We start from the raw sequence: 16,361 nt of genomic DNA on the forward strand, positions 1-16,361 counted from the left end.
TGCAAGGAACTTAGTCAAGATCCCAGATGATTTCAGACTTGAAACTCTAAACAACTCCAAAGTAGCTACAGCTTTTAACTCCATTTAGTTCAGACTACTTTACCTTGGCAAAGGAAGTTCCACTTCTGCAAATTCTTCAAGTCGTTTGCTGATGTTATCATGATGAACTTCATCAGGGATACAACAATCACCTTCTTCATCACTAGCTCCAAGAGCACTGTCTGAACTCTCATTCCTTGGAATGTCCCCTTCAACTCTGAAGGAGGTTTTCCTTCCAGAATCCCCATAGGGGACATCTTTAGCACCTACTTTAGGGGAATCCTGTTTGACAGCAGAATCTGCTTCTACGCAGTCAGAAGAATAGTTCTCCAGATTGCCAGAGCACAAAGTTCTATTTTCTTTCATGTTTGGCAATTTTACAGTTTCTATGTTATCCATGGGCAAAAGCAGTTCACTAGATACTGCGTCCATTAAATTCACTTCAGTTCCTTTACTTTCCATATGTTGGTTAGGTATACTTTCCTCCTCCTCACATGGTGGGATTTGTGCATAACAAACATCATGTTTACTGATGGATGTAAAGGCAGCTTCACAACTGTCTGCTTGATTCTGAGAAGCATCCACAGTCAGATTTGTGGAACTTGAGGCACAACGTATCACCTCTGGATTTTTAATTAATGCCTTCAGATTCTCTTCCATTTCTCTTCTATGAGTTTCTAAGTCTGACTCTGGTGATGCTGAACTTCCAATCTGAAAAGTGACCTTTTCTAAGTGTGAATTCCTGTGGCCAGACCTTTCAGGACAAGGTAGGGCAGACGACCTACTAGAAAACTGCTTTTCCACTTGTCTCTCATTCTGGTTCTTGTTCTTCTTTACATCCATTACATCCTCTAATTTAGATGACTCTTCAGAGTGGTAGGATACCATTCCTGTATCAGTGACAGTTCTTTTCCTACAATCAGCTCCTCCTTTACAGAAACTGCTAGTTAGACAGTCAACAGATGTTTCAGAGCTCTGACTGGCCTTCCCTATTGCTTCCCTCTTTTCTTTTGAAGGGACTGGGACAGCCTGAGTGCTTTCTGGTTCATGCACCTGCTCTGCAGTACTGTTGTTCTTACTTCCATCATTCTTTGGAGGTAGGATTGGAGGCACAAGAGCAGGTTCATTTTTAACAGTGACAACCACATAATCAGACTCCTCTACCTCTCCCTTTTCTAGTGCAGTTGTGATCTTGCTTCCATTTAGCACTTGCTCTCCTTCCCCAGCCTTCTCACTCCACGTCAGCTGATTTTCCTGCAGCTCAGAGCACCGGATGAAGTAAGTGAGAACATAGAGCAAGCGCTGCACCAGCTCCTTGCGTTTTCCAACAATAACAGTTCGAGTCAATCTAACCGGAGAGCCTATGGCACCGTAGAGATCACCTACACAGGAAAGGAAAAATTACACAGGTTTATGTTGTGCTGTAATATAACCTATACTGCCTAAATTCAATGCATTTTGAAACACCATTTACTATGGACACAAATTAGACAGTTAATTTCTTTCACAGTAAATTCATAAAAGTTTTAAACAAAGACTAACAAAGGAAGTCCCCTAATGCTTCTTACACCTGGCTTTTGTCCAGAAGTGTTTTGGTGTTCTTGTGAGGAATTAGCTGCTATTACTCATTTTCTTTCTGTTCAGAACCACTAAGTTTTTTATTTACACAATGTTTACAAGATACTATCATTTGGAAACTGACACAAGAGGAGGCGAAGAAGAATGTGGATCCAGCAAAACTCTGAAGCCAGCTATACTATTTTCTATTTTTCTACTAATTTTCTTTCACATCAAAATTATTCTGTTTTAGTGCAGTGACCTTTCTGTTAAACACAGGCATTTTTACCCAGATAAAATCTTAATTACATTTTTCAGGACTAAGATATCAAAAAAGAAAAACAGGAAAAAATATTAGCTTAAAAGAGGTTTAGCAAAAAGAGGCATGTAACTACTTTATTGAATAAGGCACGTGCTGTGTATGTCGGAGCCAACCTCACTCACATGGAGCATTTAACTCTGACAGGGGCAGTGGAGAAATAGAAAACCAAAACACAACTGCAATAGGAAAGGTAGGCACTACTACAACATCATCTGAGTCCCCCTAAGAACTACTTATTTGCTACTTATCCTGAAGAACTGCTCTTTTAACAGAACTAAGGTCATATGTATCCTACTCTCAACATATTTCTTTGGGAGAGTGGCAATTATCTTCCAGCTGCTTATAATCATCTATCAGCTAAAGGGTTTCCACTCCAGAGTTCTGGGAGAAGTAAACATAGATAGCTGTAAGGGAATGTTCACATGGCCTATTGGACAAAGATCAGCTAACTCAAAAAGTGTCTATTCCTGGGTTGAGTTAACCCAGTTGTGTTCACCTGACACCCATTAGAGAACACTAAATTGCCTTTGCTTAACCAAACTATGGCTGATCTCACCAGCACAGGGGAGACAGCCAGCAAAAGCTCAATTTTCTTCAGCCACTTTAAGGATGGAAAGCAGGCTTCTCTGCCTTGAGGCTTGATCAGATAGCTGTTAACCTACCAGACTGCTTTTAGGTACTAAATCCCTCCTCTGGGCTGCTCAAATTCTCTTCTGGACAGAGCTTGCCATCAGGATTTTTTACTAGACCTCAAGAAGCAACACTACATTAAGAGTTATAAACAGAGCTTCAGAAAGGTTTCTTTCAAGGGCAAGGGGGCCCCTGGTTTCAACACTAACACAGCAAAAAAACCCCAAAGAGCACATCTATGTCCAGCCTCCTCCTCACTATATAGAGCATGAAAGGAATAAGGCTCCCAGCTCCGTTCCTACAAAACAAGATCAATGAGACAGTAATTCCATGGCTCTCTTACTGTCTCCCCTGCTAAGATCTGCCATTTCCCATGATGCCAGTGATGCACTGGAGAGGCTCCTGGGTGGTGGCATCAGTGGTGTCATCTTCCCTCAGTTAGGAACACCCTTCCAACCAACCCCAGAGCCTAACAAGCCAGCCAATTCATTCCTCAAGAACCAAAAGTGGGCTTCAGACTACTCAATTAATCTCAAAGGCTGGTAGGCCACAAGGACAAGCAATTTGGAAATGAAATTGGAATATGCTGCTTTACTTTTGAGTTGAGCACAGTTGCTATGGAAATCAGATTCAGGCTTCAGGTTCATCTGCACAATTGGCTTTTGTATAAATGCTAATAAGACAATACAAAAAGTCAAAATTGTGATCTTCAAAACATACTAATACTTGTTGTTAATACCATTAGGTTGAAGCTGATGTTTAAGAGACAGTACATCTTCCTGACAGAGGGACTTACAATTGCATCAGTATGTAATTGCAATTGATATGTAATATTTAATGAAAGCACAGGTCTGAAGGTGAAAAGACAGGCACATCAAAATCCTTTGTCATTTCCTTTTTTAAGCACCAAGACTAGATTTTTTTGGTTTTCCTCCCTCTGCCTAAAGAAGACGACCAGCAGAGGGCAACATCTCACTTTCAACGACCAGTTTTTGCAACCACCCAGTAACAGCTTATCCAGCTTTGTAAGAATGAAACAAAATCAGAGCATTTTGAGTTCAGGCACCGAGAACTTGGCAAGACAAGAAGAGGAACAGACTCTTGACTAGTCACCAGTGGTGACTCCTGGGAGCCACCACAAGAGCTACTACCGAGCTTACGCCTCCAGTCCAGCTGGTTTTCATAACTCCAGGCCTGGCTCTGTCCTCAACACCACGAGAACACTTCTAATTTCCCCTTCAGTCTAACCTCTGCACAGCGTTTAAAAGACAGCTTAAACCAGGAAACAATTCACTACAACTACATGGCCAAAGTAGCAATCCTTACTTTCACAGAGGTTATTGAGAATAACAAGCCTAACTGAGACAATTAGCAAGAAACAGCACCAGCATCATGGAGTAAGTCACATCATTGCCATAGTGTGCACGTGTGTTATTTCACATGGCAATATAGTATATATCAGCTGAAGTGAAGGGCAGTCTGATGTCAGATTTGCATCTGCTGCCAAGAAGAGGAGGAATTGTCAAATACTTACCACTGACAGAATTATTTTCTCAGCTTTCATTCACCTACTCATTTGACATTAGTTATCTAGTTCCTTGTATCAAGATAATTTGCAACTATAAAATATTTGGCAGAGACCAGCCTGAGGCACAGAGCATAGAAAAAACTCTTGGTCCAAGCCCATTCATGTAACAGTAAGTGAATGGAGGTACTGCCAGTTGCCAGATTTCTAATCTATTGCCCTGCTGTCTATCCTAGCTATGTGAGAGCTAAACAAAAGGAGGTAGCCAATTTCAACTACAAAGGGCCTCCAAGGCCCAGAAAACTCCTCTCAATCCAGTCTACTTCATCTTGCTCTTTCCCAAACTGCTCAGACCATTCACAGCACTTGCACTGTCTTAATACTTCTGTAAGTTAACCAGACAGTGGAACAGAGGATGTCAACAAGTAACAAGGAGAATAAAAAACAGGATATGCAAAGAGGCTTCCAAATGCTGATTAACCAGGCAAAAGACACCTATTGGTAGCTGCCAATGTGACCTGGATCACAAGTAGCTCTTATCTAAAAGGAGTGGATGCACAAAGCTGCTTGTCATAGAAAAATCTGAAGCTTTCCAAATCATACTGACCCAGCTGTGCCCACAGAGGGTTATATGGGTGAGATTTTGCCAGCATGTTCACAGACTGGGATGTGCGCTTCTCAGAGAAGGCCTTGATGGGAGGATGGTCAACTGGCATCACTGTTGGGACCCAAGCCAGGTGATATGTCAGCACTGCAGTCAACAAAGCAGCAAAGAACCTAGGGCAAAAAAAAGTAAAAAAAGTATGTTCAAAGTAACACCAGCAAAAGAACATCCCTTTAAATGTTTTAACATATGCACATGCACAGGGAAGCACACAAGCTTTTTCTTAAGAAAAAGGGAGTGGGGGAAGCTTACTGATTTTTGTTGATCTGTTCTATCAGAAATGTAAATTCTTTAAGAAAACGCTGGCATAGCTGATTCTTTTCCAGGGTGCTGGACATCATGTTAAGCCACACAGGCTCTGCAATCCTTGGAACAGAATATAGGTTCCAGATGGTAACTCTGCTCAAAGAAAATTCCCAAAATGTAAGTGTTAACGTGCATATTTCAATTCGGCAAATAAATACAAGTAGCCCCTTTCCTCTTCTGTTGTCCACATTTTAATTTGTTTCTCATAAGATCTAGGAGACTAAACAAACTGGAAGAGTTTTTACTCTTCCATTAATTACTAGTGGCCAGAACACTAGTCTGTTTAATTCATACTATCAGAAACCTAGTGTCTTCATATGAATTACTTATTTGGCTTCCCTTTCTTGTATTCCCATGTGAATTTTATTCAGAGAAACCGTTCATAAAGAAATCTGAGGGGAAAAAGAACCCATTCTATTCATTGCACGGATTCAATTCCACATTCCAGATACCACAGAAACTCCATTCTACTAAAGCCTTCTCTCTCTCCTGGGCTGACTTTCTCAGCCTTTCACCATTCCTTCCTCTCTTAAAGTACGGAAAAGAGAGCTTTTTACTGCAACTTTCTTGCCAGTTACATTGTTCAGCATCTACGGCTAGGAGTAGACAACTCATCTGCCTGAGTACATCAATCCACCCAACCATATAGGCATCAGCAGGAGCCAGCTCTTGATGAGATGTTTAGACTTTAAGTGACAATCCCAGGAACACGTGAGTGCAACAGAACTACTTTCATTCTCATTTGGAAAACGGCTGAGCTGGTTTTGATGAAGTTTTCTGAAAACATTTACCCAATACCCAATGCAGAAAATTCATACACACCAACTTCAAGACTGTCTAAAATACAAGTCCTTACATTCAGTTGCTTATAACTGAAAGTGACAAATATCTTTCAAGGGGCATGAAAAGCGCTCTCCTTGTAATTCAGAATTCCATCAACTCACCTGAATTCTCCCAGGGCATCCATGACACGGCTGATATAAACCTGCACTCTCTGGCTGGATTCTGCTATTTTTCTACATGAGATCATGGCCTTGATTAAGAGTTAAAGACACAAAACAGCTGCTTAAAGGATTCACATTCTTCATCTTTTTAAGCTTCATTAACATGTCAAAAAGCTAACATTTAGCCCCAGTCCTATACAGCCACTCAGGACAGCAGTAAATGCCAGCCTCCCTCCACCTCATAGGAGACCAATCCCTAATACTGGACAACAGGGGAGATGAGAACACTTCTGAGAGTAAAAAGACAGCAAGAAATATTTTGTCTCTCTCTTTTAGACACTGCATGAAAGGATAGAGTACCATCATTTCCACAGCCTCTAGGGAAGTCAAGAAAAACCTCATAGTGAAATATGGCAAGAAGGAAAGAAAAACCACACATAGCATAAAACTCTCCATTCTAATTCTGTCTAGAAATGAAACTGCACCTCTTTCAGCAAATGCTGAGTTTCTACACTGGGCTCAAGCTCAAGACTGGATGTGTAAGGAGGGAGGCAAGCTTGAAACCACGCACCTTCTCCCACTCTTCATCTATCAGATTCTAGAATACCTCATTCTGATTGACATTTATTTTTCCACATTATGCCAAATTAGTATTCTGTACCTTTTCTATTGCATATTTCAGCTTGTTCATGTGAGACTCAAAAAGAGGAAAGTGAGAGAAAAAGAAATCCTGGAAGTTTCTCTGTGCTTCTTCTTTTTCAGGCAGAGAAAAGATTATGCTGATTGCAATTTTTTTCCTCCGAACCATTGCAGGATTGGAGCTGCAGCTTTCATCAGCCATACTAAACATTTCTTCAGTGGACCTGTAAGACAGATTTGTTAGGACAGTTACTTATATATTGAGAGATAATTCAGCTTCTGTCCATAGCTCTCTGTATAGTGGAAGGTAATTAATTTGTAGGGCTCCTTTGACAGCCTACATAAGGCTTTGCTGTCACATGTTTCTAAACAGAGGATACCTGACATTTTGATGGATAAGTCCTATCCTTGTTCAAATAGGAAAAAGACAATCCCCAGACAGGCCTGGTGTGAACACTTTCCTCTGAAACAGAACTATTAGATTCCCTCCTGGATTTATCTTTGAGGGAGATGAAGAAAAGGGAACAGATATATATCACACAACATCATAACCAAAAAAGGTTAAAGGTAACTTTGGGGCTGCGCATCCAGCACTCAAGCTCCTCTCTAGGTGCTCAGCAGCATATCTATGATGCTCTTGAATCTGGACTGTTGCTCATGAGGGAAGTTGGGAAATGTATACTCTATACTACCTATATAGCTCCACCATACAAAATAAACACTTTCTATTTTAACTGAAGACAAAATGTCACCACTTAGTAATTCCTGTGAAAACACAAACTTAATGCCTACAAATACATGTTTGCCCAGCTCAAAGTTGTGAAGACTTCTGCTCAGAAAGGTTTATTTCCTGCTTAAAACCATAAAAAAAAATACCAGAAAGGAAAAACCCACCCACCCAGTGGCTATTTTACAACCATTATTATTTCCCCAAGTTCTGTTTATTTCCTTGATAGCTATGCCACATTTCCTTCAACTATTATGTTCCTTCTCAATATTACACATGGGTTGCTACTAGGATCAATAATGCTCAATGTTTTGATTATCAGCCTGGCCTGTGGATCAAAACACACCTTCACGAAGTTTGCAGATAATGTCAGATGGGGAAAAAAATGGTCAGTCAAGGGGAAGGCACTGTCCAGAGAGGCTGTGGAATCTCCATCCTTGGAGATTTTTCAAGATTTAATCAGAGAAGTTCCATAGCCACCTGCTGTAAATTCCAAGCTAGTGCTTTGCACAGGCAACTGATTAGGATGATATCCACAAGTCTCAGCCCAGCGTAAGTTTTACTGTGATTATACAAAAAGCTGGCAATTCCCTCACCCTGTTCTTCTATAAATATTAGCCTAGTGGTGCTAGATATTGATACTGCTGGGTTTACAAAATTACTATTTTTTCCCTTGCTTAAAGCATCTTGATCAATTTCATGAAAAAACATATTATATATATCATTTATATACATAAGTAAAACAGTATGGACAAAATGTCTGTTGTAAGGAACTTCAACTGAATAATGGGTTTTAATCTACTGAGAAATTTAGGGGAAAAGGGTAAAAAAGACAAGAAAGCCATGGAGACATTCTGAGCAGCAGCTCATCTGGAAATAGCTTGGTTTTGGAGTTTCTTTGTAAGGTAAGACTGCAATACCAGTGAGTGGTAATTAAAAGTTTGAAGTCTTTTCATATCAGATTTATGTTGAAATGGAGTCTGTAGTATTTATAGAACACTATGAAGCAATTAACAAAAGGAAAGACTCAGGGCTAAGCATTCATTCTAAGTCCATTCTAAAAATAAGTGGTTTACAGTTTAATTGGTTTGGCAAAGTTAAATATACAAAAATTTCTCATCACAGAGGTATGAGTCCATGAACACAGGATAAAACACACAATAAAACCAGCTTGTGGGAAAACAGAGTTCAAGACAAAAACATAACCTCATTTGAACTTCAGAAGCTTGCATGCAGAGACAGAAATTCCCAAGGAAATCAGGAAAGGATGGTCAGTCAGCATCTAAGAAACATCACAAGCTTTTGTACTGCTTCCCAGGAACAGGAATTGAAGAATCTAGGTCTGAGAGAGAAGCCTTTTCAACAAAACTGCTAATCTAGCTTGCTTGCCAATCGACTATGTGGAGTTCCAACTAGACATCTTAATTTCTTTGAGCTATTGGCCTTTTAAAACATCAGTCACAGAGACTGTAGAATCTTGGCTGTACAAACTGGGGTGCAAACTCTGTGGCACTGAAGTGTTCAACCAGAAGCCTAGTGTTCCTCTAGCAAGTAACCAGAAAACAAGTATCTGAAGAGGCTTTTTGGCTTAGAAAGAATCCCAGCTCAAGAATAGTTCTAGACAGTGAAAATAATGATGTTCTGTTTCCAGTATCTTTCCCCAGCACAGGTTCTCCAGTGTGGAAAAAAAAACCAAAACAAACCTACTCCCTACAGTGAATAAGCAGCCCAAAGAGGCTACTTTTCTCTAAACAATTTGTAACTTTCAGAAAACTTCGCAGAAATTTGTATTTGGAAATTTTGGCTACTTCTTAAACTGGGGTGAAATGGTCTTATTTACCCAAGATGTTTTAATCTTTTTTTACAAGGGCTGCTCTCAGCCTTATTTCTTTAGGAAACTAGACTAAAAATTACTTCAGTTTACTCAAAGCAACTAGTTTATTCTAAACTGCAAGTGTGATTTAGAAGGCATGACTGCTACATTAGTACTGTGGCACAATTCTTCATGTTAAAAATGATTCACTAAGAATATCTAGAAAAAAGATGCAAGTATTGGTTGATACTAGGGGAAGAAGTCTTTTCAAAAGAGGCTTAATTTTTATTTTTTACTGAATATATATTTTAACTGGCAGCTTTTATGCTTCTCTTAACTGAAAAAGGAGAGGCCAAATAGCATGAATTTCTTTTAGGTCTCCACTAATTCTATGCTGTCTCTAGGTACAGGTGGATGAGCGCAGAGAGAGGATAATCAAGAACCATTTGCTATTTTGCAAATGACAAGGGAAGAATTTGCTTATTAGCTATGAAAAGTCTTCTGCATTCCATGCTTTGTTATGCCACCGAGCTACAAAAGCTAATAAAATTCCAAAACAGAAGCCAAGCTTTTTGATCACAGCTTTTTTTTCTTCCTGTTTTGGCAGAAGTCACATCAGGAACATCCTGTACCAGCCAAGAGAGTCGTCATGGACTATCACTCCAAAATTTCACTAACTGCTCACTAGTCAGACTTCATAGTAGTATAAAGTAATTATGGGAGCAGTGCTGTTACAGTCACTTTCATCTCAACAGGATGCTCTGCTCCTTCAGAAACAGTTTAGTTTGTTTTTCAGAACATGGCTTCATACACAGCCTATACATTCACACCATATTAATATACAGCCTAAGTATTCAATAAAAATAATTATATTTCAAATTGGGCTTTGAAGTTCACGTTCAACCAAAACTTAATCTTTCTTTATATTGGCAATCTTATGCAACACGCACAGAAGATAGACTGAGTCGAGAACATTTAACAGCAGGATTTGTACTTTTAAAGAAAACAGGCTTAAGCTCTGTTTAGCTTAAATGACTGCCAAACAGTGGTTGTAAGAAGAAAGGCGCTGCACTCACCACCTTGGAATAATTCCATTCTCTAAACTGGTTGTCTGACTTCGGAGCCAGCGACGTTGGTAGCTGCTAGAAGATGAGGATGAAGAGCTTGGAGATGGAAAAGGAGTAACCAGAAGACTGCTCAGAGATGCTATGACAAAAGCAAGAAACCCCACATACAATGAATCACAAAGAGTGCTGGTTACATATTTTTCTTCATATCCTAACAACAATTTCTCACAAATATTGCTCTTGCTTGCTGATATTTTTCCCACTTGCAACAGGAGAGAAAATTATTTTAAAAAAAGCTTGCTGCTTGAGGACATTCATTTGTTATAAAGTAAGAGATTGTCCCTAATAGAACATATTAAAATTTATCTTATTCTCATTAAAAGTGTTCTCTCCCAAGAGTTGTTGCCCTCCCATTACAATAGACAGGACTACTTCTGGTCTTCTGACATCATTTTCCTATTCAGTGTAAAAAAAATTTCTCTTCATTTGCTCTAGTAAAGGCTCCAACCAGTTCTTCCTCCAAATTATAAATTGGTTAAGAACCCAGAACATGGTGGCTGTAAATAAAGAACATAATGACAAATATTCTTGCATTAAGGCTTGGGGCAAATGCAGAGGGCAAACCACCTAGCAGATAAAAACAATTATGGATTTACAGGTCATGAGGTGTCTATATTTCAGGTGAATCACTGCACCAAGGACTTGTAACAATTATAAAAGCAGGCAAACAAGATAGACAGCAGATACCTGACCGAGCAATGCCGCTGTCTCTGTCCTCATTTTGTCCTCTGCTAGGCATATCAACAGGTGTGCTGTGTGCTAAAACAAACAGACCAGATCAATAGAAAATATAACATAATTCATCATACTATGTGTCAGCATTTAAAAAAATGTTTACGTTTCAAGGTCATACACCAAAAAAATTACATCCCATCCTGTTGCCCAAAATCAGCAGGATAGTGTGAAGAGAGGTGGCAGCAAACAGTAGCCTATGCTGAGTATCACGTTACTAGAGGAGGGTTATTCACCCCAATGGCAATGTAAAAACATCTCTAAGGAGCTTAAGAATATGAACACAGTCTGCATTATCAGAAATCAGATATGCTTTGAAAGTGAGGGCTTCTGGTACCCTCATCTGTCAACTCTTGATACACTTGGAGCGTGCAAGATTGTCATTTAACACAGGTAAAGATCATAATGAAATAGTCAAACACAAGGTCCATTAAAAGCTTCTGTTTCACTTGCCAAGCAGAGATTTACTGTCCCCAAAGCCTCACAGTAAGAAACATTCAGCCTATGTCACATTACATCGACGTGTTAGTAGTGCAGAGTCACTCAAATTGTAGAGCATGCAAGATTTGCAAAGGTTGTGAAGAAACTGCATCGTATTTGAGTTCACATTTTTGCAATTAACAGAAGTAATCAGGCCTAAGATCTACCCACCTGCATGGATCATCACTCTGCCTGTAAAAGGAGACTTTATGCAGCTTAAAGTTTTGAGAATTAAAGAAATTGATATTGCTAAAGAAAAAAACCCCTTAAAGCCCCCCCAGACTTAGATCAAGAATTTTGAATGTCTGCCCTCAAATTAAAATGTAGCAAGAGAAGAAAAAGCTGTACACCAGCAAGACACCTGCAATGTTAGCAAGAAACCAGCAATAAGCCAGGAAACATAAGTCCTCTAAGAAACATAAGGGCTAATTCACCTTTAAAAGCACTGCATAAAAATATCTTTAAAATTAAACACAGTAACTTAGCCATTTTGTCAGACAACATATTTTTAAGTATATGCCAGATACACCAGTTGTCACTATTTTAGCCCTCTGTTTCTAGAGACTAATTATGCATGTCCTGCAAAGATTCAGAAGGAGCTGGATTTGTGTGTGCATATGGATGGGTCACACTGTGGCTGGCATTCCACACAAACCTGCAAAGAAAGAAGCACTGCGGATGAGCCGGAGGGGACCTCCTTCAGACACACCCTGCAGCAGTTTGCTGCTACACAGCTGTAACACACCTAGGAAACAAAAGCAACGTAGAGAAAATGGAAAAAAATAAATAAAAAAAAAGGTTAAAAAAAAAACAAAACAAAACAAAACAAAAAAGCAAAAAACCCAAGGAGGCGGTGTACTGGGAAAAAAAGCCAAAACTGAATGAACAGATGGCCTTGTGCTGTCAGAAAGACACAGAACCTGGAAATATTTACCTAAATTACTTCCACTGCGACAGGTTCCCAAACCATTCTGATTCGAGCTCAGCTTTCCCAGGCTGGGATCTTGGTTGATGTATTCAAAGCTATCTTGCAAGCTAAAACAGGAGGAAAAGCCATTGTTCCTTAAGAATGTGATCAATAGGCACTAATATTAGCTTAAGAATTAGGTTCATTTTATAAAAAAAGAAGGCTGAACATTAACTTTACAACCAAATTCAAGAACAAGTACGTTTCTGAAACTGGAAGGAAACAGGCATTTGTTTTTTATATTTGAATTATTGGAAGCTTCTATGTGTCACATTTGGGATTCAGTTTATTCATATTTGCCCATTTTGTGGAGGAGGTAAAACAGAACAGCGTATTTGTTGAAGGAAACAGAAGTGGGATACAGGGACAAAGTATTCTCAGCATATCCCTTTCTCACCTTTCTGACAGCAGGAAGAGATGGAGGCTTTGATTGTCCAAAGCACCTAACCTCTGAACTTTATTGCTTGTCCTGGACAAATTAAAAAGTAGAAATTTGGAATTTTTTTTTTCCTTTTAATTAAAAACATGGCTGGTATAACAGCATCTCTTAAGAGAATTCTTCTCCACAGCTGCCTTCCCAATTTTCTACTAGAACTACAAAAGGAGAAAGAACAACAACTGCACTGGATGGGAAAGGAAAAAAATTATATATAAAAAACCATGTTCTTACTTATTGTTGCTTCCACTGAAGCTTCCTACCCTGGCTGAGAAGACTTTACTTATCATCAGCTGTGGGGGAGAGCTGAAAGGATAAACAGTCATTTCAGTGAGTCATCAATTCCAAGTGCCTGACAAGACAGTGCATCACAGAAAAGGACACTCACCGTATGTAGTGAATTTTCAAGGTGGAGCCTTTGTAACTCATTGCCACTGAGCCAAACATCATTTCTCCCAGCATATTGACATCAGAGGCTGGTCTGGTGTACTACACAGACAAGAACATGGGAACAGCAAAGTCAAAAATAACTTGGCATACTATTTCAACTTAACATAGTACCACAGTGATGCATTTGGAACAGAGAGTACAAAGAAGTTCATCTTTTCCGTGCAGAGTAAGATCAGTGCGCACTCAGTGGGGGTTTAACACTGTGGGTGTAGCAAGTACAGCAGGAAGAAATCCTGCATTTTGCTCACTAGATGAGCAGTGCTACCCTTGTTCCAGGGGGACTTCCAAGGGCAAGAAAGAGAAAAATAGATCTACTGCATTTCCAAAGAAATAGTCATGTCCAGCAACATTTTCATGTAACAGTGTTTGATAAAAGCTGCAAACGTTAACAGGACCTGGATTCTGTGGTCTGGATCCCCAAAAAATAAACTGCCTTCCTTATTCAAATACGTAAATTCAACTTTCCTGCCCTTGTAGAAAGCTTCTTGGAAACAGTTTTTTATTGGAAAATAATTTGTGATTATACTTAGACATGCAGTCTTCAGACCAGTTGCTTATTTTGTTTCAAAGACTGAACATCAATAGTAAATACAAAGAGAAGTTTGTTAATTCTGAAGAAAATCACCTTCCAGTTAAGTATAATTATTTTCTTTTTCCACCTTAATCTATCCATGCTTCAAATTTCATTTTTCTAGGTGAAATGCTAATGCTTTTACTGAGAAAGAGCCAGAGTACCTAAAAATGTAATGTTATAGTGAGACAGACAGAAGGGACTCTTAATATACCATGTTCAACAGCTTCTTCAGAACTGACCTGAACCATAAGTAGACAAGAACAGAGAACAGGATAGTGCTTCTTACAACCCTCTTATGACAAAATGCTATTAGATATATTTCACAACTCCTTGAAAGATAGGACCAAGATAGACCAAAAGGTTAAGATGCACCCACAAATGCTCTTATTCGACAACCCTTTGATAGTTATCTCAAGGTTCAGATTAAGCTATAATGTAACAGAAGCCTAAGTCATTCAATGCATCTAGGTGAAAGCTTTTATAAACTAACTTCTTCAGTAAAATAGATAAATAAAAGCAACAAAGTAACAGATATTACCTGATACTTCGGTATCTGTTCTTTGATATTTTGCATACAGCTGATGGAGGGACTGGGGGAAGAAACGTTGCTCCCATTGGTTGCTTGGCAGTTCTTGGCAGAAGTCTTTACAGAAGCCTCGTCTGCCATTTTCTATGTCAAAACAGAACAATGTGGTAAAAACTATTAAACTAAATATAAGAACTCCCATCTCTAAACATATAATGGCAAGAATTTTCTTAAACTACAGGAAAGCAACAGAAATAAAGAATACTCTTATTTGGTTAAAAAGTATGTATCAGTTTAAAAATATTTTTTTGAATGCCAGCATTAGAGCAGGTAGAAAACTACTCTCATATTTACACTGTCAGATAGGTTTTCATAGTACCACATAGAAACAGAGTGATTAGTCAGTTTCGTGGGAAGATCATTCCCAACTGTTATGAATTACTCTTTGTAATATTTGCCAAAATTTATGTAAACAAAATCTCAGGTTATGGGTTTCTTACAAACCAACTCCTGTAATAATTTGCAAAATTAATCACTCAAATTGCATGTAACTCTTGCTCCCCAAATGATTAACAGATATCTGAAACAGAAGAACAGCCAGCACAAACAAGGGATGAATAATCCATCATTTGGTATTAACAGGTTAAAGACATACAGTGTATTTCAATATTCAATGTGAATAAGCTTTACTGTATTTCAGAGAAATGCACAGTATATACACATGCTTTCTTGACTTTAATTTAAACAGGACTGAGTTTGAAAGTAATTCTGCCCTAATTTAAAATTAATCAAGTTTTAGTTTTGCTGTTTGATAACAGCCAAACACTCAAAATCATTTTTAACATCTCTGTGTTTGCATGGCATTCAAAGTGCTTTGGCTGTTTTAAAAGGGTATTTAGATTAGTGTCTGGCTAGAAAACAGATTACAGCCTGTATCATGTGTTATGAGGGAGGTTATAATCTGTTTTATGTCAGTATTGCATAAAGAGTTTCTGATAGGACATTTTGTAGTTAACTTTTAGCTAAAGTATTAAAGCAAGTGGAGTAATTTGAGTATTTAAATGAAGCCAGAAATGTAGTTTTTGCTAAGATGCTGTTTGTTTTAAAACAACTTTAAGATACAAAGTAATGACCTTGATTTTGGGAGGGAGGTGGGGGGGAGAGGGGAAGCAAGATTAACAACCAATCTGACCCATTTACGCTCTTAAGTAGATGATCAGACATCAGCTGATGATGCTCATCAGTCTTACTGATTCAGCACAACGGCATATTTACAGTGTGACTGAAATAGAGATTGTTGCTTTTGAAGCAACTTTGTAAGTAATTTCTACAAGTTGACTTCTTATATGGCTTATACAGGTATATATACAGATCTGCAATAAACCATGCTAGTCTAATAAGATGAAGCTGCTGGTTCTAAAAAAACTTCAGAACAAACAAAAATTTGAAATAATTCAATGTAGAAGAGAAACAGAGAGGCAGTAGAAAAAACCAAGCAAAACTACCAGAAGCCAGAAAACACTACTGGTTTACTATTCTTAAAGTGACCTAAGCAAGCTGAAAGCTTTACTCCCCAATTTGTGTGCTTGGAGAGAAGCAAAAAGAATTTGCATCTTGACAGCATCTGCTCTTGCTTCTATGTGTCATCAAACTTACATGGCCATATATATTGCCATGTGTCATGCTTACACAATACAACATGGTTAGCCAGTCAAGTTGTTTTAATTCACATAAAGACAACAACTTTACTAATCCAAATACCAACAGGAAAAAAAGCACCTTTAGACACATGGTAGACGTCACTGGAACAAAGGGATTGCACAGCTAGTGCTAACAACAAAAAGCAAACCCAGTCAAACATCAGAAAGGGTCAAGAAATACTCAGTCTAAAGGGAAATAGATT

General features: G+C 38.7%; 1 protein-coding gene across 3 annotated transcripts in view; it reads right to left on the bottom strand.

The window, feature by feature from the left end:
• FNIP2 (folliculin interacting protein 2) overlaps positions 1-16,361 on the bottom strand; it is a 50,444-nt gene that overhangs the window by 11,394 nt on the left and 22,689 nt on the right. Inside the window, exons 3-14 of one of the 3 annotated variants that reach the window (XM_082282220.1) lie at positions 14,471-14,602; positions 13,297-13,397; positions 13,143-13,214; positions 12,440-12,540; positions 12,161-12,250; positions 10,981-11,052; positions 10,246-10,372; positions 6,649-6,850; positions 5,988-6,076; positions 4,990-5,136; positions 4,681-4,850; positions 104-1,421 (exon numbers count right to left, since the gene is read on the bottom strand). In XM_082282220.1, coding sequence (XP_082138346.1) covers positions 104-1,421; positions 4,681-4,850; positions 4,990-5,136; positions 5,988-6,076; positions 6,649-6,850; positions 10,246-10,372; positions 10,981-11,052; positions 12,161-12,250; positions 12,440-12,540; positions 13,143-13,214; positions 13,297-13,397; positions 14,471-14,602 — 2,621 coding nt within the window. Of the gene's footprint in view, positions 1-103; positions 1,422-4,680; positions 4,851-4,989; positions 5,137-5,987; positions 6,077-6,648; positions 6,851-10,242; positions 10,373-10,980; positions 11,053-12,160; positions 12,251-12,439; positions 12,541-13,142; positions 13,215-13,296; positions 13,398-14,470; positions 14,603-16,361 lie in introns of all 3 variants that reach the window. The other 2 variants (XM_082282219.1, XM_082282221.1) reach the window with 2 other exon arrangements.

Source organism: Coloeus monedula (genome assembly GCF_965178545.1).
Source record: "Coloeus monedula genome assembly, chromosome: 5".
Taxonomy (NCBI): Eukaryota; Metazoa; Chordata; class Aves; order Passeriformes; family Corvidae; genus Coloeus; species Coloeus monedula.